The sequence below is a fragment of the Lampris incognitus genome, chromosome 2 (assembly GCF_029633865.1).
Source record: "Lampris incognitus isolate fLamInc1 chromosome 2, fLamInc1.hap2, whole genome shotgun sequence".
NCBI lineage: Eukaryota > Metazoa > Chordata > Actinopteri > Lampriformes > Lampridae > Lampris > Lampris incognitus.
Window position 1 is genome coordinate 128,306,105 of NC_079212.1, and position 15,000 is coordinate 128,321,104.

The 15,000-nt window shown below is 40.9% G+C and overlaps 1 protein-coding gene across 2 annotated transcripts in view; it reads right to left on the minus strand.

Annotated features, from left to right (window-relative positions):
• Positions 1-5,872: 5,872 nt before the first annotated feature.
• LOC130106700 (inter-alpha-trypsin inhibitor heavy chain H3-like) overlaps positions 5,873-15,000 on the minus strand; it is a 15,460-nt gene continuing 6,332 nt past the window's right edge. Inside the window, exons 9-22 of one of the 2 annotated variants that reach the window (XM_056272916.1) lie at positions 14,195-14,311; positions 13,892-14,060; positions 13,606-13,731; positions 13,323-13,504; positions 12,891-13,076; positions 12,638-12,777; positions 11,471-11,631; positions 11,190-11,219; positions 11,023-11,094; positions 10,707-10,742; positions 9,058-9,259; positions 8,692-8,864; positions 7,634-7,745; positions 5,873-6,819 (exon numbers count right to left, since the gene is read on the minus strand). In XM_056272916.1, the coding sequence (XP_056128891.1) occupies positions 6,681-6,819; positions 7,634-7,745; positions 8,692-8,864; positions 9,058-9,259; positions 10,707-10,742; positions 11,023-11,094; positions 11,190-11,219; positions 11,471-11,631; positions 12,638-12,777; positions 12,891-13,076; positions 13,323-13,504; positions 13,606-13,731; positions 13,892-14,060; positions 14,195-14,311 (1,845 nt within the window). In that variant the 3' untranslated portion in view covers positions 5,873-6,680. Of the gene's footprint in view, positions 6,820-7,633; positions 7,746-8,691; positions 8,865-9,057; positions 9,260-10,706; positions 10,821-11,022; positions 11,095-11,189; positions 11,220-11,470; positions 11,632-12,637; positions 12,778-12,890; positions 13,077-13,322; positions 13,505-13,605; positions 13,732-13,891; positions 14,061-14,194; positions 14,312-15,000 lie in introns of both variants that reach the window. The other variant, XM_056272915.1, reaches the window with a different exon arrangement.

Here is a 15,000-nt window from a genome sequence, read left to right on the forward strand (position 1 = left end):
TGCTTGCTGCTGCAGGTAGCGCATATAATTTGCCCGGAGAAGGCATCTTTATTCAGAAATGTCAGTCTCAGCCCAAATACAATGGCAGAACTGAACAGCGAGTTGTCAGGCAACATTTACAGACAGTTGTGCACTAAAACAAACAATTTCATGCACTATTCTTTGACACTTGATGAAAGCACAGATGTAAATGACAGTGCTCAGCTCGCTATATTTGTAAGGGGTATCAATGACTGGTTTGAGTTAACAGAAGAACTGCTAACTTTGCATCCAATGCTGGGAATGACAACAGCCAAATATATATTTCAGGTGCTGTGCAATGCAATTGAGGGTGCTGGTCTGCCCTAGAATAAATCGACTGGAATCATCACTGATGGTGTCCCGGCAGTGACGGGAAGAAAAAAATGGGCTTGTAGCACTGATTCAAAGAAAGCTGGAGAAAGAGAATGTAGATCTTGCAATTGTATTACACTGCATCATTCACCAGCAGGCACGCTGCAGTAAATGCTTTAAATTTGACAGTGTTATGAGTGTTGTGGTGAAATGCATTAATTACATCAGATCAAGAGGTTTACAACACCGTCAGTTCTGTGCATTTCTGGAGGAAATAGATGTAACATGTGGAGATGTGTTGTACTTCACAGGAGTGCACTGGCTGAGCAGGGGCAGTGTCTTGAAACGTTTTTTTTTTTGAATTGAGGGAGGTGATCAGAGAATTCATGAAAGAAGGCAGGCTACATATTCCTGAGCTTGATGATCCAAAATGGCTCATGGCTTTAGCTTTCTTAGTTGATATCACACAGGCACTTGACAAAATGCAGGGGCCAGACCAACTTGTCACTGTAACATTTGATAGTGTGAAAGCCTTCTCTGTGAAACTCAGATTATGGAAAACACAGTTCACAGAGAAAAGATTTGTCCACTTCCCAAAATTCCAGTCAATTACTGATGATGGTTGGTGCCAGAGTCAAAACTGATTAAATATGTGACTGCCATTGATAATCTGCAGCAGGAGTTTGGGCATTACCTTTTTGATTTAAGACTCACAGCACCACTTTCCACTTTCCAGTTATTTGCAGACCCCCTCTCATTTGATGTGGACAGTGCTCCAAGCACATTTCAAATGGAGCTCACAGACTTACAGTGCAATACTGAGCTCAAGGCAAAGTTCAGAGAGGCGCAAGGAAAGCAAGATATGCTTGGACAGTTTCTCAGAGAGCTTCCCAAAACATTCCCAGTTGTTTAAACTGTTCAGGCAGGTCATGTGTCTTTTTGGCAGCACTCATCTGTGTGAAAAACTGTTCTCAACTATGAACTTTAATAAATTAAAGCATAGGTCCAGACTGAACGATGACATCTCCAGGCTGTCCTCAGGGTGTCCACTGCCATGTCCCTGAAAGCAAATGTGCCTCACCTGTGTCTGCAGAGGTGCCAGGTTTCTGACAAGAAGTAGGCTAAATATGTAGGCCTAGGCCAGGCTACACTATGTACATATTTACCTATTCAGGTGAAAACTGAAAAAAATGTGAAATAATAAAAAATGTCAAGGTTATATAGTTGAACAGTTTTTTTCCTTCATCCCTATTTCACCGGCCCTCTTCCATATAGTCAAACAGTCTTTCCTTCATCCCTATTTCAGCGGCCCTCCTCCGTAAGATCACCTGTCAAGTGGGGGGCCACTTGGGGGTCTCAAATTCAAATTCAAATTTAAGTGTGAGACCCCAGCCTTACACTGATGCACAAATCTGAATGCAATTCACATCCCAATGCAACACGCCATACTAAATATCATTATTTCCATCATAAATGGCCTGTATGAGACATACATGCAAAGCCATTACAGAGTATGTCTAAAAAAATCATCACACCCCCAGTGGCGGCTGCTGACAAATTTTTTTGGTGAAGCAACCACCCAATCAACCCCCCCTATTGATTTTTTAAAACATCCCTCACTGATGTCAAATGAGCAGCTACAACATCATCATAGCGGGAAAACGCATCTACCGTGTCTCTGTAGTTTCCCTTATTATCAGACTTTTCACTCTCATCATGCCCCCTAAATGCCTGCTCCTGATGACCCAATAATGACACTGAATCAATCAACCTTTTCAGAATGTCATGATTTTTCTGGATCATGTCATTATGCTTTGCCACCTGGAGACGCTTGCCTTCATCAATCAGAGTATCAATTCTCACATTTCCCAACAGACTTAATTGCACGGCTGCACCGGCATGCTCCTTTGATTTTTCATGAAGCTTAACAGATCTAAAAAATTTTGTAGATCCTCAAATCCATCTCTTGCAAACTTTGAAGAACACCCATCTCCTGCAGCAGCACACTTAAACATCAGGCAAGGCCAGCAATACAAGCGGTTTGTTAGCACACTCCCCGTTAGCCACTCCACCTTGTCATACCTAGAACATGTAACACTCAAACTTACCGAGCCCACTTTGCACCAGCTTGATGGGGGGCTTTGGTCTCCCCTGTGCCTTCACTCCTAGTTTTTCCTCATAGAAGAAAATGTGAAAAGATTCCCGTAGGTTCCAGTCCACAATGTTTGCATCCATCATAATTCTTCTTTGCAGGACAGGAGCTAGCTAAGCTAGCAACTAGCTAGCTAAACTAGTTATAACAACTAATGTTAGCCTACAGTACAGGGCTGCTACACGAGGTCAAGATCAAAAATGCAAATATAAAGATGAACAATAAAGTTGAACAATAAAGATCTGAACAGATTAATTATTATAATATTTGCAATATTCAGGGGGGGATCAGAATATATATATATATATATATATATATATATATATATATATATATATATATATATATATATATAATATATATACTGGGGTGCCCGGTGGCCTAGTCCTTACAGAGCGGCCTGGGTTCAAATCCGGCCTCTGTGCCAACTGCACACGAGGTTGAGAGGAACCATGGGTCAGGACAGGCTCAATCACCTGGCAGTGATGTCAATTGAGAGGGAGGCTGTGTGTGCCACAGATCATAACAGCATCATAGACTGATTCTCAATGCTCAGACCAAGGAAGTACACTTTGATGATTCCACCTCTAACAGACAATGGAGAGAGACAGATGGACAAAGACAGACAGACAGACAGCAGCAGATGACGGAGCAAGAGAAAGGACAGAGCGACAGCAGCAGATGATGGAGAGAAGAGAAAGCAGCAGATGATGAGAGAGAAGAGACAGACAACAGCAGATGATGGAGAGGTGAACAGTGCAGCACTACACTGCATGAACAGTATCTGAAAATTGTGTGTGTGCATGTGTGTGTGTGTGTGTGTGTGTGTGTAAGAAAATGTAATATTCCAATAAAGTATTGTTCACAAATCCATTTAACTTTTTTCTCTAGTCTGGTACCATAGTATGTCAATAAATGTTTAATGATTGCAGTTGTGAAGTATTCTGCTTCTATTCAATACTAATTACTAACAACCACTCATATTTTTAACATCACAATTCATTATTAATCTGGAGAGTAAACAACAGTTTTTGAGGTACACACTTCAATTTTTCAATGATTAAGACATGTACTTTAAATGTAAAAAGGGGCCAGAGTGCATTAAAAAAGCATCAAAATAGACCTTGTTTATCAAAAAATTTCCGAGGGAGGATTCCCCCGGACCCCCTCCCCCCCAGAAAGGTCCGGGCTAGGCCCCGAATGTCCTCACATCCTGGAAACGCCCCTGGGCAAGCCCAATAACGACTGTAGCAAGCAACCATTTCAACAGTTGAACGATCACAGAGCGCCAGGTGAGGTGATGTGGAGTTATTGGGAATAGCACGTTGAGGCAATATATTGCAATGTGGGGGCTATTAGAAATTATGGTTGTTTGTTGTTCTGTTGTTTACAGAAACCGAAATTAAAGGAATGAAAACAGAATAGTGATTTGATTTTCATTTCAAAATCCACAAATGAAAAAGCACTTTTCTTTTTCCTGGTCAGAAACGGTAGATACAACATTTATAAAGGACTTGATTTTCTTTCTTGCCTTCGTATAACAGAAGGGTACTTATTTTACTTATTGCATACTTGAGGGTGGATATCAAAATGATCTTTGAACATATTTTCTATCAGCAATGGGGTACTACTATTATTATCTAAATGAAATGGAAGGATTCTAGCTCTCTGTGCCGTGGCGACCGGACGGACTGCGCCACGCTGCCATAACAATCCACATTGTGGTCGGAGGGGGAATTACACCCAAACGGGCGCTGCACAAGTTGTTGAAATAAAGTGTCTCTCTCTCTCTCTCTCTCTCTCCTCGCAGCCCTCCACGCCCCCGTGGTTCAGAAAGACGCAGAGGAACAAATATTTTAAAACGTATTTTAAAAGTCTAGTCGTTGTCCTAATCATTTAGTGCACGCCCCCCCCCCATCACGGCAAAATAGCTGGTGGCCCCGGGCATTCGCCCGATGCCATATATGGATAATACATATCCAGGCGGTACAGATATTTCTAATGTTTTGTTGGGAAGTGTGACTGGACGCCAGAGTTGAAAACTGTTATTGGTCTGCCACTTCAAAGTACCTGTGTTGCAGCATGAGTCCGGGAGACGAGCAGAGCCTCCTGGGTCTGGACGGGGAACCTGCAGATCCAGCTCCACAGCAGCAGTACGCTCCACATCACACGCAAGAAAAACATTACGACCTTTCGCTCTCTCTCTCTCTCTCTCTCGTGGAAAACAAGTATAGACAGAATCCTTGGCATGCGAGAATAACTTCTCCCCATGCCAGCGTCACCACGCCCCCGTGTTGATCTCCAGATGGGGACTGTCATATATATACGGGCAAGATCTGATGTTGCTGTTGTTCTCACGACTTCATAATTAATGTTACTCCAGCAATATCGTCGCAACGGACTTGCGACACGGGGAAAACGACCGGATATACCAAAGCTAACCTCAACCTAACCCTAACCTTAACCTGACACTTACTTTACCCTAACCTTAACCGATAGCGAACCCACAACCGTCTTTTTCCTATGATGTCGTAGGAACACCAATTTGGCGATATCAGGTCCAAGGGCCTTTACAGAGGTCAAACCTGGGGTAATCCGGGAGTCAAACTCATTTATCGAACTCGTGAAACAAACCACACATGTGAACGTGATTCGGACACCTCGAAAAACATTTGTAGGGCTTCTGTTTATCTAGTCTGGACTTGCCCATTCAGTATGCCACAAAAAAAGTGTGTAAACGGGTGATTCTTCTTCAATTTGAGACACTTCCGGCTTTTGAAATTTTGAAAAATAAATAAATAAATAAATTTCTTTAAAATCTTTTTTTCCCCAAAAGCTCTATTAAGTGGTCTAGAACAAATATCTTAACATAGTTTTGATCGTCCTACAAAATAAGCTTGATATTATGATGCTTTTTTTTCAAAGTTGTAACAGCAAAATGTGATGGTAATGACACGTGTTGGTAATGACAATTTTCACTTTTTGGATAAAAAAGTTGGCTGTCTTAGTCTTGCTAACCTACCTTGTTACCTAGCGTCCAATGTACAAGGAATATACGTGAATAAAGTGAAATTTCTTATTTCTGAACTAAAATACTCAATTAGTAACTTGTTTGGTAATGCCGCCTAATAAACATACTCTCATATCGGGACAGAAATCTTCAAATTGCTTACATTTGTGGACATGAAGAAGTCATGCTTCCGCCATGACTGGTCATGCGCTTCTGGCTCTTCTCATTTCCATGGCAACCACATTGTTTGAAAAAACGTTATTGCTCTCTAAAATGTTCGGTGTGATGGTAATGACACATGTATGAGGGACAGCGATATTTAACTAGAAAAATGTGCAAATTGCACTTATATAAACCATATGAATTTGAAATAAGTCTTTTTAAATTATGAGAAAATGCAAAGTAGAGCTTTAATGAATTTAACAATTTTATACACTCTTGTTTCTCTTCAGATCGCATAAATCTTTTGCCCCGTTACTTTATTATAGAGGGGAAGTTAAAAAGTCTGGGTTGGGGACAAACCAAAAGCAGTGAAATTCTGGCACATTCGAGTTTTCAACATACTGGAAAAGTATTAAAAGGTCATCATTGAGACGCAAATCTTTTTTTTCATAGCTAACACAATCTAACTCTAACAATTTTTTTTTTAATTTTTAGTTTTGTTCTTGAAAATCTACCACGGAGACAGAAAAACTCCCTTAACTGAAGAACCACCCGTACACGTGTGGCCTGGTTTAACAGAACCTGGATATTTTCCTACTCTACTGTAGGCCATGCATCAGAGGTGAACTTCCTTCAGGACATAACCAGTGCATTAAGTGGGCTATTGAGCAAAGGAGCACATTTATTACCACAAGCAATTTTCTGTAAGAAAACAATGGTCACAGATTTGATTTACATGAGACTTCTTTGTGTGGATTCATTGACGATTAAGTAAGTTTTGACTTTTCAGCAATATTCCAATGTCAAGGTAAATGAGGATGCAAGAAGGTGCTAAGGTGTGCACCACAATTATTTGTACTCAACACTCGCATTCATCCAATGCAACGCTTTCAGTTCAACTTAATTGATGTCAATACATTATGTTGGTGTATTCACAGTGTCTAGCACATTCAGCAATTATTTTCAATGTTTTTTTATATTACTACTGATCTTGCTAAAAGTATTAATTCAACTGTCTGATACCTAGATAGTCTTAAAGAGTCCAGACACAATGTAGTCTGTGACACTTCCATCTATGAGGCCTGTGCCATTATTGTGAATGAACCAGCAGGGAACCTGTTCTCCATTCTTCACATCTCTGCGGAAGTCTCTCTGCCAGCCTCTGGGAACCACAAGAGAGAAAGATCATGGAAACCCTGAGATCAAAACTATACACTGAAAAAGCATAAATCAACTGATATTCTTTCGTTTAGTGCAAATCACATTTTCCAAATAGAGCTGGGCAATATGTCGATATTATATCAATATCGTGATATGAGACTAGATATCATCTGGGATTTTGGATATCGTAATATCATGATATGGCATAACTTTTGTCTTTTCCTGGTTTTAAAGTCTGCGTTACAGTAAAGTGATGTAATTTTCTGAACTTACCAGACTGTTCTAGCTGTTCTATTATTTGCCTTTATCCACTTAGTTATTCAATAGGCCTTACTGATTATTATATATATCAAAAATCTGACTGTGTAAATGTTTTGTGAAAGCACCAATAGTCTTGGACTCGGACTGCATTTAGATAGCGATTTTCTAGTCTACCAACAACTCAGAGCGCTTTACAATGTATGCCTCTCATTCTTCCATTCACACACACATTTATACCCTGATGGCAGAGGCTGCAATGTAAGGTGCCAACCTGTTCATCAGGAACAGTTAGGGGTTCAGTGTCTTGCTCAAGGACACTTCAACACACTCTCTGGAGCAGCCGGGGATCAACTCAGTGACCTTCCAATTACTAAACAACCCGCTCTACCTCCTGAGCCATGCCGCCCTAGTCATCCCCACAATATTGTCACAATATCGATATCAAGGTATTTGGTCCAAAATGTCATGATATTTGATTTTGTCCATATCGCACGGCCCTACTTCCAAATGTAATAATATATTTGGCAAACATTGGTATTTGGTGTTCGGTATACCTGGTCACATTGAGCTCTTGTTGTTTCACATACATGGTAGCATCTGGTTTCTCAGGAACCTCTCCTTGACGGATGTTTCCTACCTCATACTCGATGCCATGATAAAACTGACCTGAAAAAAGATCCGCAATAAAAGATTAGTAACATTTTCCAAGAAGGACACACTCTGACTTGGGTTTTCTGGTATTAGCAGTATGCTGGATTATCATTTTGAATACAAATTATTGTAAAAGAGCAAAAACACCCAAATTTCTATGGCATGCAGACATTTTTCTTTAAGGGAAATGAGCAGTTGCTCTTAGCAGTTACCACGCAAAAATTTGACAACAAAAGTATGTTGGTTTCATCCATCTACTACTACTACTACTTTCGGCTGCTCCAATTAGGGGTTGCCACAGCGGATCATCTGTTTCCATTTCTTCCTGTCTTCTGCATCTTCCTCTGTCACACCAGCCATCTGCATGTCTTCCCTCACCACATCCATAAACCTCCTCTTTGGCCTTCTTCTTTTCTTCTTCCCTGGCAGCTCCATATTCAGCATCCTTCTCCCAATATACCCAGCATCTCTCCTCCACACATGTCCAAGCCATCTCAATCTTGCCTCTCTTGCTTTGTCTCCAAACCGTCCAACTTGAGCTGTCCCTCTAATATAATCATTCCTAATTCTGTCCTTCTTCGTCACTCCCAGTGAAAATCTTAGCACCTTAAACTCTGCTACCTCCAGCTCTGCCTCTTGTCTTTTCGTCAGTGCCACTGTCTCCAAACCATATAACACAGCTGGTCTCACAACCATGTTGTAAACCTTCCCTTTAACTCTTGCTGGTACCCTTCTGTCACAAATCACTCCTGACACTCTTCTCCACCCTGCCTCCATCCATCATGCATCCAATTCCAAGAGGCGATTGTGTTGTTCAACTCTGTTCTGATCCAAAACTTTTTTTTTTAATTCTAATGAAGCAATATATCAATACATCAACTTCATCAACACCTTTCTGGAATTAACCAGCTATCATAACTTGTTATCTGCTGATGCTGGTCTGAGGAGTGTTATGTTGTACCCAGCAGGCCATGAACAGAAGGGGAGAGGAGATGGCTGTCCAGGGTGTAGAAACCCAGGTAGTCTTGATGATAAGGGTGCTTCTTCCATACTTTGTGTAGCAGGATCACAAATTTCACCGAATCTCTTAAAGTGACTGTCAGGCGGCAATCCTTGGTCACCAGCAGATCAACACTGCAGAAAGAAAAGAAAGGAAAAGAAGGCAGAAGCATGGGAAATGGGTAGCCATGATAGTTATATGGAGGAAGGAGGAGACACGTTGAGTGTAGGGAATCACACTTAAATTCTAATTTTAGACATCATGTAAAGGTTGTGTAGTTTTCTGTCACCAAAGCAGCAGATGACCGACCTTAAGACAGCCACTTACTTTGATCCTTTGAAGGAACCTGTATCAGACCAGAGCAGCTTAATCAACTTGCCATCTTGGTACACAGAGATGTCCTGAGTGGTCACCAGCAGTCTCACCCCCAGGGTCTGATGGATGATACCAAAACGTCCAAAGTAGGTGATGATTTTACCATCGGGGGCCACCTTCTTATCTCCAATAGTCTGGCCATTGACCAAAATACCTAAGGGGGTAACATGGGATTCAGCATCTAAGCAACAAGCTATCCAACAGTAATATATGATTTAGTATCTTGTAATAAAGCCATTAAAAACATTTCTGTGAGTCAATAACAAAAACATTATATTATACAATGATTGAATCTTGTTATGTGCCCAAATGTTTATCTAAAAACACTTTGAATGATGGAAATTAAAAAAAAGAAAAGTGGTTACACTTTATTTTAGGGGGTTGGAGGGGGTCAGAAATTACCTAGTAATTTCCTAGTAATAAGGTGGTAATTATCACGTGATTTGTTAGAAATAAGGTTGAAATTACCTTGCAATTTGGGTTAGGGTTAGGGTTAGATGCTGAATATGAAGCTGCCAGGGAAGAGGGAAAGAGGAAGGCCAAAGAGGAGGTTTATGGATGTGGTGAGGGAAGACATGCAGGTGGCTGGTGTGACAGAGGAAGATGCAGAAGACAGGAAGATATGGAAACGGATGATCTGCTGTGGCGACCCCTAACTGGAGCAGCCAAAAGTAGTAGTAGTAGTTAGAGTTAGGGTTAGGGTTAGCTGTAAAATTACCTGTAAAAACTACCACCTTATTACTAGGAAATTACAAAATAATTTCACCCTTATTTCTAAGAAATTACATGATAATTACCACCTTATTACTAGGAAATTAATAGGTAATTTGCGACCCCCTAAAATAAAGTGTTACCAAAAGTATGTAGTAGGCTAAGTAAGGTATTTTTGGTTCCGGCAGTTTTCAGTGAAAGAAGAAACTCATAGCAGGGTATGAATATCATATCATAGTTCCTGCTCTTTTAAGGAAACCATTTTCCAGAACCTTTCACAGACACTTTCCTTGACTTTTGCTGACAGCCATGTAACTATATGTGAAGCCTTACATCAATTCCTGTGGGCAGACTGACTTAATGACTGATTCACACACACACACACACGCACGCACGCACGCACGCACGCACGCACGCACACACACACACACACACACACACACACACAAACATTCCTCAGTTTTCATTTGATCACTGCGTTTTACTGAAATATATCCATTTGTAACTTTATATTTCTCCCTGAGTCAAGAATGAAGACATTAAATTGGGGTTACATTCATGTGGGTGCAACAATGTGACATTTGACCTGCGCAGCATACCAAAACAACTATCTGGGGGTCATTTCGAACAACAATCTTTAAATGGACTGTGTAGCTTTTAGCTGATAACAGATCCCCCCAACTTTAAGCACTGATTTACAATCTCAGCAGCTAAAATATGTGATGTCAGTGTCTAAAATTTTGATTTTCTTGATTTTTAAATTTTTTTTACTTCTATAACATTTCCAGGATATTTGATCAAATTGTAGGTCTTTTTCATGACTGGAACACTAGTGTATAAATTTCCAGGTGTCCCAGGACGTGTTGGAACCCTGCATAACCTGGGCTGACCTGAGGTTGGGTCTCTGACCAGGTTGAAGATGGTTCCTGGGGTGTCGGCAATGTTAAAGCACAGCGCATCATCTTTCTCTGGCAGCTCAATCATGAAATGTGGATCTCCATCCACTGCACACGAGTTATTAGAGTAAAGAGACTATTAATAACAGACCAACAAAGTACATATTGATCACTGTCATAGAGATTAGCTTGCATGTGATATGTCAGTCCTAGCTGGACATTTGAAGACGAGATATGATATACCACCATTATGAATATGTACGGTAAAATATGTATAATGTGGAAAAAAATGTTTGAGTACATTACTTACCAAAATATGTGGGCGTGTTGTACGTCTGAGAGGTTAGATAACTGTTGCTTACTGTTTGCAGGAAGTTGTACCCTGCGTTCAAACAAAATTACATTTAAGTCAAAATGCTATACTGAGCCAAAATAAAACCAGAAGCTTTTCAAGTTACACGATGAAGACTGACTAACCTCCTTGTCGCTCCTGCTGCTGTCTTTGCGCTGTCAGAAATAAAAAGGACAAGCACAAAAAACAAAAAAAACCTGAGACATTCCACATCATAAACTAGAATATCAGCCTCTCCTTCTAACAATTAATTGAAAACCCTAATAAAGTTGAAAATAAATTAACTCAGCAACTAATTCTGGAAATGACTGCAATAAGAGAACATATATCAAGAAGATGACATAAAAACCTTTCTTCAGTCAACCTATTTTCACTCTTTAGACCTCTTTTTTTCTGCCTCTCCTACCCTCAGTCAGCTTGTCAGCGATGAAGGTGCTGTCTGGCCTCTCCTCCGTCTCTGGCTTGGTGACCACCATGGAGGTGAGAGGGGTGACAAAGCTGTACTTTAGGGACATATCCAGGGCCTTGGCTGTGGCATTACTTTTCTCCTCTTCAGAGCCACTTTTACTGAGAGAAGGAAAATATTAAATATGAATGGAGGTCTCCATAGCTGAATTTGACACTTGCAAAGAGTGACAACTACAACAAGCCATTCAATGAGTGTGTCAAAGTGTATAGTAGTTATATTTTTTATCTTTAAAGCGGCACCAAGTAAGTTTTTTTTTTTTTTTGCTTTAACATATCTTTAAACTTATTTTGGTCACACAGTGTATTGGTTAGGGGAGCATTTTTACAATCACCATCACCAAACTCTAGTCGAGGAAATACAGGGATTGCTTTACGGCACACATTAAGTATAGCAATTTTATATTACCTTGTCAGTGAACAGCGCCTCTTCTTTCACAATAAATTTTTGAGTTATGGCTTACAAATAAATGCATGTATTTTGTTGCTACACTATGAAGAAAAAAAAACCCCTTGGCTGGCTTTGCGACAGTGATGTAGAAGACATTGCCGAAATCCAAAAAGTTTTTTTTTTTTTTGTGGAATTTTCCCCCTTTTTCTCCCCAGTTGTATCTGGCCAATTACCCCACTCTTCCGAGCCGTCCTGGTCACTGCTCCACCCCCTCTGCCGATCCGGAGAGGGCTGCAGACTATCACATGCCTCCTCCGATACATGTGGAGTTGCCAGCTGCTTCTTTTCATCTGACAGTGAGGAGCTTCGCCTGGTGGACGTAGTGCATGGGAGGATCACATTATTCCCCCCAGTTCCCCCCCGAACAGGCGCCCGACTGACCAGAGGAGTCGCTAGTGCAGCAACCAGAACACATACCCAAATTCGGCTTCCCACCTGCAGACACAGCCAATTGTGCCTGTAGGGACACCCGACCAAGCCGGAGGTAACACAAGGATTTGAACTGGTGATCCCCGTGTTGGTAGGCAATGGACTAGGCTGCTACGCTACCCAGATGCCCATAAATCCAAAAAGTTACCTGGTGCTGTTTAAAGATATTTGTTAGACCAAGCAAGCTGCAACAGATGACAGAGCTAAATTGAGGTGAATCTATCAGACCTCTTCTCCATTAGCTGTTGGATAGTGATGTAGGCCCACAGACGTTCTGTGAAGTCTCCAAAGATATACTCCTGCTCTGGGTAGATCACATCCCAGTCCATGGCTGTGGCTTGGCCCTGCACCTGGAAGTCCTCCATGAACTACACAGGAGAGAAAATGACATCTATGATCAGCACAACAAAAAACAAGTTGTACTACAAGTTAACAAGTGTCATTCTTTCACATGCATGCATGCACCAAGTCCTTCCCTCACCCCGTTGGCGAACACTTCCACTAAGAAGGTGTCTATGTCATTGTCAGCCATCCGACCTGCCACCACAATCTCTGAGCCATTGAACAGCTGGCTGAAATGGTTGGTGGTCAAGAAGTCCACTGTGTTATCAGGGTAACGCAGGTCCACATCTAGGAGCAGAGGGCTGGCCACCTCCTCGTAGAAGCCCTGCATTGGATTTATAAGCTTCTTGAAGAATGCATCATAGTAACTGAATTTTATGTTAGTTTATCAAACCACCATAGTATAAGATTCAACACCTCTCAGCTCTTAGGTTTACATACAAGAAGACACAATCTTTGTTCCTTCAAAATGATTGCTAAAACTCCAGGGATTCTGACAAGAGGACATTAACAAAATGCAGAGAAGTGATGATGGAACAATTGTTATAAAGCCTGTATTCAGGCTCCACACCTGGAGTTGAAGGGTTGCATCTGAGCCCTCATAGATCCTACGGGCCAGTCCTTTGTTTTGTTTTGCCATAACATCTAGGAAAGTGTAATCCACGTAGTTCCCGAAGCCCAGACAGTACAAAGACATGTTTCCACCTATTGCATTGCGCACATTCTCCTGGATCATCTGTATACTGGACACTCCTTCAAATTCACATTTAAAGTTGTCACTAACATAATCTACAATGACAAGTCCATGTGCACAGGTATAGACAAAACTAGAACTCTCCATTTTACAGACTGACCGCTATTTGGCATTCCGTCAGTTAGCAAGATTATCATGTCCACACTCCTCTCTGGTAGCCTATTGTTATTCCTGTCTTCAACCAGCATGTTCACTCCCATCAAAACTGCATCATTGATATTGGTAGCTGGAAGAGCAATACAAAGCATGACATTGGTGCATTTTAATAATGAAAAAAAAGATATATTAATCAGTTATTTCCAAATCTTATATGTTGGATTTGACAAGTCATGCAAATGGAAGAGTGATCAAGGGTACTTGGTGCCCGTGACTTGTTTTAATCTCACCTGATCTAGCCTGTATTTGATGGACATACGTTATTGCCTCAGCCAAATTTTTCTGGGTTGCTTTACTTAGGGAGCTCTTCCAGGGACTAATTACATCATCAAATGTAATGAGAGCAAAGTGGTCCTGCTCATTGAGATCGTTGAGGATGGCCAACAATGCCTCCCGGGTCTACAAAGGTGACAAGCGCAAAAGTTAAAATGTGCAAAGTCATGAATTGGGTATACATTTGCACTATGTGACTGTGCACAAGTCCACACATGCATGCACACATTCATATCACACACATTTACACACTCTCTCACCTGAACTATTTTTATACCTCCCATAGAGCCGCTTCTGTCAATTACAAACACCACATTCTTGGGAACTCGGGGTAGGTCAGGGGGAGAAAAGAAGTGTACAAAGTACCCATTCACAATCTGATAAAAAGAGAATCATATTTTTTTAGAACAAGAACTATGCATAGTAAAATTCACCAGTTCAGGACAAAACTTGTAGAAACCCATTCATATCGATCATTATTGATAGTGTCCCAGTCATGTCATGACTTTGTAGGACAAAACTAGCAGCAAGATGGTGGATGGTCCACATACCAAAGACTCCACAATATTTTCCCATTTGAAAATAAAAAAATCTTCCTAAATAAGATGTTTCACATACACAGGGTTAAGCCACCTACCGATTTTGTTCCACGAGTCAAACGCTGTGTTATGGTAGCATTGTTATGATTTTCAAAGCAGTAATTTACTCACAAAAGCAAAGTTGCATATAAAATTGCTGGCTAGCACTATTGGTAAATACCAACATTCAGACTCTCTATGGTTACAATATCGTTAGCAGTAGGTTTCCTGTGGGCATATTTTAGTTTCAAATTTTCATATTCATGCTATCAAAAGAAAGCATTTAACTCACAGAAAACAAAAGTATGGTGGCTTTTCTCTGAGTCGTACCCTTTGGTAATGGGAGAACAGAATGGGGCTGGAGTTCGAACACTTAACCAGGTGCCGTCTTGTAACTACCATATGTTGCTACAAACTAACTTCGAACTCTGCCACTTTAAATCATAACTACCTGTGGCCATACTTCATAGTGCAACAGTAGCAGACAG